The sequence below is a fragment of the Nycticebus coucang genome, chromosome 3, assembly GCF_027406575.1.
Source record: "Nycticebus coucang isolate mNycCou1 chromosome 3, mNycCou1.pri, whole genome shotgun sequence".
NCBI lineage: Eukaryota > Metazoa > Chordata > Mammalia > Primates > Lorisidae > Nycticebus > Nycticebus coucang.
In genome coordinates, this window is record NC_069782.1 from 3,557,679 (window position 1) to 3,568,588 (window position 10,910).

The following is a 10,910-nucleotide window of genomic DNA, read 5'->3' on the forward strand; positions in this document are numbered from 1 at the left end:
CCCGGCCAGCGGGCCTGAGGTTTCAGGGAGGGTGCTCTTATTTGGAGATTCTCCAGACTCCAGTGCCCACCCTTCAGGTATCCAGGCTGGGTCTGACAGGCCAGCCTGGTGGCCCAAGTCCCCTTTCTGCCCTTCGTGTGACCAGGAGCTGCAGTAGATCACCACTGGGGTATCTGTGTGCAGGCAAGCAACGGGGCTGGGTGGAAGAGTGGGGAGGGTCCCCCGGAAGTTGAGCCACCTTCCACAGACGTGTGGGGACAGGCAGGGCCAGCTCTGTGCCAGAGGGGATAGTATGCAGTGACCACCACTTGGGCCATTTGCCTAAGGAGCTTCATGCTCCCGGCTCTGGGTCTGACTCTGGTGCAGGAGACATGTTAGGGCCTTTCTGTTCAGGACGACTGGACATAAAGGCCAGTCTGGGAGGACCGTTACAAGTCGCCTCAGCCTCTTGGAACAGGAGCTCCCTCGGCTGCCTAGATTATGTTTTATTTTAATACTGCTTCACGCCTGCTCAGAGACGGTCATGCCGAAAGCCAAAAGGGAGGGGGCACAGAGTGAGAGAGGAGCCGCCCAGAAGAAGCCTATGGTCCTGGACTCTGGTCTCATGCACTCGGCCACGTGACTAGCTCGCCAGCTGATGCCAGAGACAAAGCAGGTAGGATTCCGATGCCATGCGCCCGACCAGGAACGCCGGGAATTCCGTTCCAGCAAGGGCTTGGCAGGGCTGCCAAGAGCTTGGCCCTGGAGAAGATGGTCCCTCCATGCTCCACAGCATGGGGCCTGCCCTGCCAGCCGGCGGCATAGGAGAAGCCACTGAAGTTGGGGCCATTTTGGGGGCCTACCCTGCCATAGCAGAGGAGGCAGGAAGAGGTGTCCCCTCACCAGGATTGCCACAGCCAGTAGCGGCCACTGCTGTACCCAGCCGGTTGCCTGTGAGACAATGGCTTCCACCCCACTAAAGCTAAAGCTGGCCTGCGGGCTACCGTGGGGCTCAGGGCACAAGCACATAGGTCCAAATCAGGCCCTTCTCAGAGGGAACTGTACACCATGAGGTGTGCAATCTTCCTCATTAACAAGAGGGCCCCAGAGGTGACACCACATAACCTGACATGCTGGGGACACACTTGGGGGGTGGTCTGGATGATATACAACCCCCACTTGATTCAAGACAGCTTCTCTTACTATTAAAATACACATAAAACTAGAGCCCTGGCATCACCATTTTATTATAATTTAAAATGTAATTATAAAAGGCTGATTTGAATGTAAATATCTCTCTTAAACACATGAAAGGTGATTCTAAATTTAAGAGCCCAAATCAGCAGGTAAATATTTCAGCTAAATGCTCTCCCTGCCATCTGAAATCCCAGAATTAAGGAACACCCAGTTCCACAGAAAAAACCCAGCCCCGGTATTCCAAAGCCAAAGGCATTAGGGATGACATTTTTTTTTTTTCAATCTCGAGGGAAAATTGTATCACTTCTTAAAAAAAAAAAAATTTGTTTGGCCTTTTTACTTTATATATTTCAGGCACATGGCTAATAACCACACTGCTAGTCCCAGGCCCATCTCACAGCCACCAGCTGCACAGCGAGTCCCAGGTCCTATCGGCCTCGGCACAGCCACCCGATGCCACCCAAGTGGAAGAGGGAGGCTCCTTCCCATCCAAAATTTGACAGTAAGACTATGCTGAATTTTACTTCCAACCACCCTCCCCCCCCAACAAACACACACACAAAAGTGAACAGAAACCTAGTTTTAGGGTTTTTCTGCCCCATGTCACAAGATTTCATTATTTTCTGTGATCTCAATTTTATCAGTTCTACCTAGGGCCTCAAAGGCTATCTTGGACACCGAAAGACGGCTCTCCTCGTCACAGCCTTTCAGGCAGGTTAACATAGAAAGAAAAACAGGCCAAGCTATGAGGCCTGTTTTAAAAAACAGGCACTTAAAAAAAAAATTAAAGATGCAACAGCAGTTTTTAAAAATAAAACCTCATTTTTGAAGCCAAATATTTGCCAACAAAATGACAAGGGCTTGTGACAGCCAAGGTACCTCATCCTCCCCTCTGATCAGGACTACTCCCTTGTCTGCCCTCCAGGGTCAAGCAGGGAGTCCAGACCAAGATGCCTAAGGTGGCAGGAGTCCTGCAGTGCTCCTCGGGCACCCCACAAGCTCTCAGCACAAGCCCCTGTACCATCAGCTCCTCCAGGCTCCAGCCTTGTCTCCAGGGCTGTGGGCCTCAGGACCCCTTCCCGCAACACACGAACCGCCACAGAGCTGCCGGGTAGCCACTCCTTGCCAGCAGCATGCCAGCAAAGAGGCCAGGCAGGAGAGTGTGTGTGTAGGCCTCAGGATGAATTCTGTTCCTTCTATTAATTCAAAAAATATTCATGGAGTCCTAACTCTTGTGGAGAGTTTAAAACAAACAAACAAACAAAACAATAACAAAAAACACCCTGTCCAGCCAGGAAGGGTCCTTGAGGACCCGTGTGTGGCTTCTCAAACCAGGCCATCTCTCCCATAACCTATAGGCCACTCCCAAGTTCATCTGAGAACGGGATTTAGGGAAGAGTAAGCAACCCTGGAAAACCAAAAACTGGCCAAAATTGCTCTCTTGATGGCCTCCCCGTAACCCTCAAGGGACAGACCTTTCCTTTCCCAGTCCCTGTTTCTTTCACTTCCATTTCAGGACCCAGCTAACAAAGGCCGACCAGGCCCGGCCCAAGGGGGACCCCATTTTGACCACAATCCAAAACCTAGCTGCCTTTCCAGCCCTGCAAGCATGCCCCTGCAGTCTTTTTAAAAGACATCACAGAAGAAAAAAATAAATAAATAAACTTGTGAAAGTTTAAACTCTACTCAACAAAGAAAGCCAGACATTCCCACTGAAATCTCCCAAGAGCCATGGGTTGGGAGACTTTCCTTTTCCTTCCATAAATCTCCATGCCCGACTACACGTTCAGGGCCCGCGACACCCGGACACTCCAGCTCCACGGACTGTCCCAGCCAACGGAACACTGGTCATCCCTGGAAATAAATATATCGTATAAAAGATCTATTGTCTCTGCTTGGAGACAATTGTTTTTTCTCCCTCCTCGGATCTACAACCTCATAAAGCATGACCAATGCCATTTAGGATCCGTTCCTATCCCAACAAGATGTTGAGAAAGGGTAATCTTGCTGGGTCTTCCTGAATGACTAGCTAGGAGATAAAATTCTCCAAAGCAAGCATTTTGATAAATACTCTTATAATATGTCAAAGAACAATGAGCTTGTCAGAGTGGCAAAACCTTCCTACTCAATTTCTACTTGCATTTGCAGCAAGGATGCTGGTGGCTGGTGTGGCCACTGTGGACCTTGCATCAGGATCTCCTGCCCTTGTCTTTCCCCACCCATGAAGAGGGAGAGCAAATGTCAGGCCCCTAGGCCAGCACCCAGGTGTGCTTCCCAACCTACTCCATCAGCACTTCCCGAATTCCCATGCAGACCCTTGTCTTAGCCCATGTGCCCAATTTGAAGTTCAGGTGCAGCTGGGCAATCACCTTCACACTGAGTCCCTGTGTCCAGGAAAGTGCTGTCCTTTCAAAATTCTACTAGTCTACCTTGTCAACACCAACAAGGTCCACTTTTGCTACCACCTGTGGGGCAGGAAAAGTAAACTTCTTGGTGCCTTTTCTGGGGAAACTAAAACTGGATTCTCTGTTATTTAGAAAATAATATAAAATGATATTAAGTAAAATACAATAAAAATTACCCAAAAACCCCACCAATTGTCATTTATAACAATGACAACAGCAATAACCATTTATGTCCTTCTAATGACCACATGCCAAGAACTGTGCTTTATGGAAATGTCTGACTCCTCTGAGGTCGGTATAATTCTTCCTGCTTTGGAGCTCAGGATATAGGCTCAGAAAGGTGATGTAACTTATGTAGGGTCACACAGTGAGCCAGGGGTAGGGAAAGACTGAAGCCCTGACATAAGCTAGGATATACTAGCTTACGGAGATTTCTGGAGAAGTATGCTTTTTTCTCCCCAAATATGCAAATAACCTTTAAAACCCAGCAACAACAAACACACAGGTAAAACAGGGTAGTTTCAAGATGTTTCTTGCCTGGCTTGGAAGGGCCCCTTCCTTTGCTAAACATTGTCTCCCTCAGTCAAAGCAAGAGGTTTGCCTGGGCACAAGGTCTGGGTGGACAACCCTCCCCACCCTTCCCTGGGCCACACAGAATGCTTTCAGGTCAGGCCTCATTCACAGTGGACTGCGACAGGCCCCAGTGCCCTTCAGGGGACAGGAGCAAGTAAGACAGGTTTAATACAGAGAGTTTGCTCTGGCCAGGTGCAAACCACACATGAAAAGTAACCCTACTGCAAAGCACCACGCTGATCCTGTTGAGCAAAGCAAATTGCTGGCCTGCACCTGTTCAAGCGGCAGGCATGGGTCCCACTGTCACACACTGTCCTGAGCTGAGCCCAGCCAGCCCCTACCAGCACCTGGAAACTCCTTATCTGGGAGGGTCTGGGCATGGCAAGGCCCTAGCATAAACCGAGGGTCATCCTAAGGTTGTCCCTGGTTTAAAACAAAACAGAAAGCTATCCTCCGAACAGCCCACACCACTGTCCATGTGACTCTGGCCCCCTGCTTACCACATTCTTTATATTAAATACAGAAGTAATAAAAAACTGACAAGTTTCATTTTCAAAGCCTCTTCTTTTGTGTGTGCCCCCCCAAAAAAATTTGGCTGGGATGGGCTATTCCAACATAGAAAGAACCCCCTGGCAGGAGCTTGTCTCCACCTGAACTGAGCTGGCCGTAAGGAACGTGGACAAAGGCAGGACAGGGCCTCCCAGGGCCAGGCAGAGCCTCCATCCTCTGGGCTGGCTCCACTGTTGCTGCATAATCTCTACCCCGTAGGGTAGGAAGGTTCTGTTACTCTGACAAGCTCATTGTGGCAGCTCACTCTGTGGCAGGAGATGGGACTCTGGAGCTTGGCGAATCGCAGCCCTTGCTAAGTGGCCTGAGACTGCCTCCTTGGAAGCTCAGCCTTTTCCTGCCAGCCTGGATCCCGCCTGTTGAGAAGGAGAGACGGTCCGTTTGAATCCTGGGGCATGCCCAAAGACCTCTGCAGAACATGGCACCATTCCTGCCCACTGGGCACCACCTTACCAGCATTCTGTGGACTGGCAGAAACAGTTCCGGCATTTTGCAGGGGAGACCCCAATGGAATTTGAGCTTTACTAACCATATTGCCGTCAATGCCACGCCAGACAGTGGCTCCCATCTGCAGCAGTACACCTAAAGCTGCACCCCTAAATCTGAGAAGACCCCTAAATGTCCCACCCCAAGTTTCATGTCCACCAATGGCCTCTGATAAAGTCATAAATTAAAACTCACATCAGGGCAAGGATAAAGCACTGGGTGGGGTAGGGGGAGCAGTCTAAGCAAAAAGATGGCCAAGGTTAGTTCTTCAAGTCATGAAGCAAAGTTTCAGCCTCTGGCCATAGCTGGCCAGACCCCGCTGAAATGATCCCCTCATTCCTCCAGGTTCTTTCTCCAGATGGGGAGACCAGAGAGCCCAGGAAGAGGCAGACATGAGGCTAGCCTCAACTATTCAGGCTTCAGTCCATGTTCCCGGAAACACAGCCTCCCAAGTGCCAGCTCATGACTCCAGGGTGTTATGGAAACAGGCCTCTTCATCCCATTATTTTGTGGCAAAAGACCCCAGCAAGGTTATCCAAACCACATCAATAAGCTGGGGAAGAGCACAGGGGAAATCACACCTGTAGAGCAATTAAAAAGTAGGCTTAATCCCCTGCAGCTCCGGTTTCATTTTTACCCAGGATAAATACACGTATGTACGGCATGCATTTTCCTAAAATCCCAAACAACTAAAATAAAATGAAGCTATTGCTAAACTGCCTTGACTTCTGAAACCCAACTTTGAAGAAACTGATTTCAGTGTTACATTAAAAGCTTCTAATTATGGCCAATAAGCATTCCTTCAGCCCTTTCTCACTCCCCACAAACTCCCCAGGGCCACTGGCCGAGCCTGTGTGTGAGCCACCTATAAAGGGGCATTTATTATGAAAAGTTATGAGTTGTTTTTCATTTTATGCCACTATAAACAGCTTCCACACAGGCCCTTTCACTAACCAAATGCCACCAACGCCAGACCAAGGGTCCCCCCCCTCACAAAATCAAATCTCCCCAAGTGTCCGGCCAGCAGAAAAAAAAGTAGTAGCGTGTTTTTAGGAAGTAAAAAAAAAAATTTTTCAATTTTCCAAGAAACAGTTGTAGGTTCTTCCCAAGCAGATCTAACCAAAAAACAGATGTTTTCTCTTTTCTTTTCATTGTGTTTAAGATGCCTGCTAACGCTTATTATATGTGTTCAACAAAATTCTCTCTGGCAAATAAACTGCACACCTGAGAGTGGAAGCCGTATTTCACAGATCCCAAGATCCAGGTAAATGAAGACCGTGGAGTTCTTGCAAGCTGGTTCTGCTTTAAGTTCAAAACCAACGTGTGTTCCCTCGTCCACGGAAGAAGGCCTGCCCTACAGCGGAGCCCCTCTTAGAAGTCCCTTCATTGATACTGAAGCACAAAGTAGTGAAAGTGAGAAATGCACTTACCAGGAGTCTCCTTCTGACCCGGGACATACAGAACGACAGCCCAGCCCTCCTGGAGGACCGCGCCTGACGGCAGCCAGCGCTGTGCTAACAGTGGCCACCGCTGCACAGGCCTGCGGCCATGGGTCTGAGTCCTGGGTTCCAAACACTTCTCTCCTTCCTGCGTCGCAGCGGAGGAAAGCAGAGTGGTGCCAGCTCCCGCAACTCTCGGTAAGGTGGGATGGCTCTGGCGGACGCCGGCGAAGCGCACGGACCAGGCCCCACTTCCTCGGTCCCGCGGCGCGCCGCGAACTGGCCCGCTCCTCTCCTTCTGGCTCCTGTTTCCTTGAATTGAACCAGTGGCCTGTGTGGATGAGTGGCCCCCAGGACCCGGTCACCGCGTCCGTGACCAGCGCCGTGAGGGACCTTTGTCCCAGACGAAAACGAAAGCGCGCTGGCCCAGGGGTGCCTACGCCCTGCCGCGGAGGGCCGGCCGACACGCCGAGCGACTTTCTCCAAGTTCACTTGCATTCCGGGGCCCGCCGGGCGGGCGGGCGGCGCGGGCCTGAACTTGCAGAGCCCGGCCGTCGGGCGGGCAGCAGGCTGCGGGCAGGCTTGGGGACAGCCCGGCGGCGCAGGCCCGGAGCACAATGGGCGCCGCCGGGCGGGCAGGCGCGGGGACAGCGTGGGCCCGGCCGCCGTTCGTCTGGCGCTGCCCGGGCGCCGAATGCGGCGGCGGCTTGGCACAGACGCGCCGCGCGCCCGGTGCATGCTAATGGCCGGCGGCCGCGCCATGAATTATTCAGCAGCGGCGCAGAGAGGGTGAGCGCGGCGCGGAGGGCGACCCGGGCCGCGCATCCCCCGCCACTGAGAAGCTGCCGCGGAGACTTCCCAAACTTTCCCGGGTCGGCACCGAGGATGCGGCCCCCGCGGCGCCGCCGTCCCCGCCCGAGAGCGCGCCGGCCGCGCTTCCCCCGTTGCCGCCTATTTTATGTCTTTTGTCTCGGAGTTGGCACCTGTCCCAGAGAGCGCGTTTCCCTGCCCACCCCTTCGCCGCCGGATCGGAGCGGGGGAGGGGGTACGGGGGACCCAGGGAGGAGGGGACGGGGTAAGCGAGGCTCCTGCGGGCCCTGCAGCCTGGAGAGACCGCCCGAGGGCGGCGGCCGTGCCCGCGAGCCCGGCACCCCGTTGCACCGAGAGGTCAGGGCTGCAGCCGCACCCGGAATACAACGAGATCGCCCACGGCCCCCTCCGTACCCGCTGCGGGTGAGGACCGGGCACCGCCCCTCCCGGTAACACCCCCCGCCCGCCCCGGGACGGCGCGCGCGGGCGGGGCAGTAGGCATGAGCAGCGGATTCGCCACCGGGCCCCGAGCCTCGCCCCGCAGCCCCGCGTGCGCGTCCTCGCGGGCACGCCACCCCGAGCTCTCCCCACCAGCGCGCCCCCGCCCCACGGCCCCGCCCGCCCTCTCCGGGCAGGGGCACGGTGCTGCGGAAGCCCATCTGTCCTCCACTTCTTGCCCCAGGGCCCAAGCGATAGAGGAGAGAGGGCGGGCGCGAGCCCCTGGCCCTTTCCCATCGCCTTGGCACGGAGGCGGCTGCTGGGGCGCGCTCAGCGGCTGCGCTCGGAGGCGCCGGCTGCCATGATTGCGGGCAGCGGGGCGCGCGCGCACGCTCGGGCCCGGCTGGGGGTCCCCAGGCGGACCGACGGTCCCTGGCCTGCCGGCAGCCTTGCGCGCGAAGCCCAGTGCGGGCCGTGGATAGCGGCCAGGGTCGCGGGCTCGCCCCCGTGGGGGCCAGACGAGGTCCCGGGACAACGCTCGGGGCCGACAGTGGCAGCAGGCTTTACTGTAGGCTGAGCGCGCTCATGGGCGACCCCGCGGAGGCTTCCCGGACACCGCTGGCTCTGAGGAGCAAGGGGCGCGGTGCCCAGTGGGGTGGGGGGTGGGGCTGGCAGCACGGGACCTGGCGAGTGGGGTGTGAGGGCAGCGCATAGTGCCCAGAGATGTAAGGGGCACGCAAGGTGTCTGGCAGAGTTGGAGGGGGCGCTCACGGTGCCCAGGGAGGCGTGGGATGGGTTGGGGTACGATGCAGCTGCCCAGCTTCGAGCTCACTCTCTTCCTTCCCTGTGGAAACAACTTCCTGCTTCCCCGATTCAGGGCGCGGGAGCTGCGGGGAGAAGTTCAAGGCCGCGGCTTTGGTCTCTCGGAGCCCGATGGCGACGCTGCTGGCCGTGGGCCACACGGTTCCTTCTCAGGCCCCTCCCAGGGGTCAGGATCGGCTGGGCTCCAGGGTCTGGACACTGGTTAGAATGCCAAGGAGGCCACAGCGTCTTTTCCTGCCTGCTCCGCAGGGGCGCCTGAGTGATTTCCAAACCACAGAGGGGCCAGCCTGGGCCTCCAATTCTTAGGGACGCAATGGACTTAGGATTACTATTCTCAGATCCGCTCCCCCTGCCCAAACATGCCCTGGCTCAAAGCCACATGGACCTGACTGTCCCCAGAAGCCTGCGACAGCCTGTTGATGGCCAGGACCCGAGAGAAACACGGCCTCCTGGGTCCTGTCTCAATGTCTCTCCCCACCCCCTCATTCCCCTGCCGGCCTTGGCATTCTAACCAGTGCCCCTTGACGTCACATCTCGCCATTTCTGCCAACCAATTGAAACTTGGCCGTTGTCATAAAAATATATATACTTTTTATGCCATTGGTAAATTCAAAAGTTTTTCTTGTGCCCTGCTTCCCAGGAAACTCCATTTCACATTGGATCGGACTGCCTGGAAAGGGGGAACCAGTCACACTGGGCAAGGCTGGGATGGGCAGCTCAGGCCCTGGCCGAGGGCTGCCTTCCACTGACCTGCCTTCCAAGGCTTCCTAGACCCCAGTTTAAATTGTGTTAGACACCCCCTACACACACACCACTGCCACCACCTATGACATGCACAATTTGGGGAGAGGAAAAGGAAAAACCCAGAAAACTTCCCAAATTGCTTGGGGCGAGGGCTGGAATTTTACTACAGCCTCTTCTTTTTAGGGATAGCTTAGTTTTTCGTTTTTTGTGTTTTTTTTTTCTATTAGAAAACTTAGTTTTAGAAAATGGCATCGAAATGGTCCAGTTAATCTTTTCATTAGAATCTTGACCAACTTTCACTTTCCTTAGTTTTGTTTCTTGGGTTTTTTTTTTTTTTCTATTAGAAAACTCAGTTTTAGAAAATGGCGTCAAAATGTTCCAGTTAATATTTTCATTAGAATGTTGACCAACTTTCACTTTCCACAGCTGTCTGCAACTCACAGTGAGCTCACAATTAGGTGGATTTCATTATTTTCCTGAGTGTGCCCCCCCAGTCTCAAGGGCTATGGGCACAGAGCTGGAAGCTGGGAGCTCTCACTTCTTCTGGAAAGGGCTCAGCTCTCTCTGCAGCTCAACACTCGGGAGTGCCGTGCCCACTTCCTAACAATATGACAGGGAAACAACCTTGTCTAGAACAGTCTTTTATAATTTTCTTCACTATTAAAATTTTTAGTCCAAACTAGGAAGTGTGGGGTAGGAGAACACATTCCCGAAAGATGAGTGTGTTTCGGGCAGTCCCCAAAAGTCCCACAGATCTGCCTGCCAAACCATCCTACTCCAGCCTCACGGAGGAAAAACTGAACCGCTAACTGCCACTATAAATCCCCCTTCCACCCCATCTTGACTGTATGGTTCAACTACTTTAAAAAAACATATTAAAGATATTTTGTGGTTTAGCAAGTTTAGCAACTCCAGAAGAACAAAAATGCTTTAGAGACCAGGCAGAATGTAGAGATCTAAACATCACCAGCCCTTTTAATACCAAATTTTGTTTTTCCAAAATAATGAGCAAGCTTGTTAATAACCCAATGGAAATTCTGGACATAAAAATACGGTTACTCTCCTCACATAAAACTGTTCTCAAGTACAAACTCTACAAACTCTGCATAGCTTTGAGATACATTCAAGCAAAAAAAAGAAAAAAAAAGATCATATCCAACCACCGCACTATAATCTATTTATAATCACCATCCTAAATGCTATAAATATTATAACTAATTGTTGATACATGTTTTGTGATTGAATGAGTGGATTAAAACACTGAATTAAAAAAAAACACAAAGAAAAAGAGATTATCTTCTATTATGCCGTTACAACTTTGTTCCATTGGCACAAATACAAATTTGACAACTGTATCATTACTGAACTCAGTGACTAAACGCCAGGATATTAGCTTTGTAATTTTCACCTGAAATCATTATATAATCATACCAGCTTGCTAACCTTCTTC

At 52.7% G+C, this 10,910-nt stretch overlaps 1 protein-coding gene across 1 annotated transcript; it reads left to right on the forward strand.

Moving 5' to 3' along the window:
* Positions 1-5,782: 5,782 nt before the first annotated feature.
* Positions 5,783-9,648, forward strand: LOC128581725 (translation initiation factor IF-2-like). The gene is made up of 2 exons (XM_053584875.1): positions 5,783-7,879; positions 8,772-9,648. The coding sequence occupies exons 1-2, from the start codon at positions 6,476-6,478 to the stop codon at positions 8,973-8,975; spliced, it is 1,608 nt and encodes a 535-aa protein (XP_053440850.1). The 5' UTR covers positions 5,783-6,475; the 3' UTR covers positions 8,976-9,648.
* The last annotated feature ends 1,262 nt before the right edge of the window (positions 9,649-10,910 follow it).

Excerpts from the sequence above, each read along its gene's own strand:
- LOC128581725 (XM_053584875.1), top strand. The coding sequence starts at position 6,476 with ATGAAGACCGTGGAGTTCTTGCAAGCTGGTTCTGCTTTAAGTTCAAAA. Across the intron at positions 7,880-8,771 it reads CCCCTCCGTACCCGCTGCGG|GGCGCGGGAGCTGCGGGGAG; the intron begins GTGAGGACCGGG and ends TCCCCGATTCAG.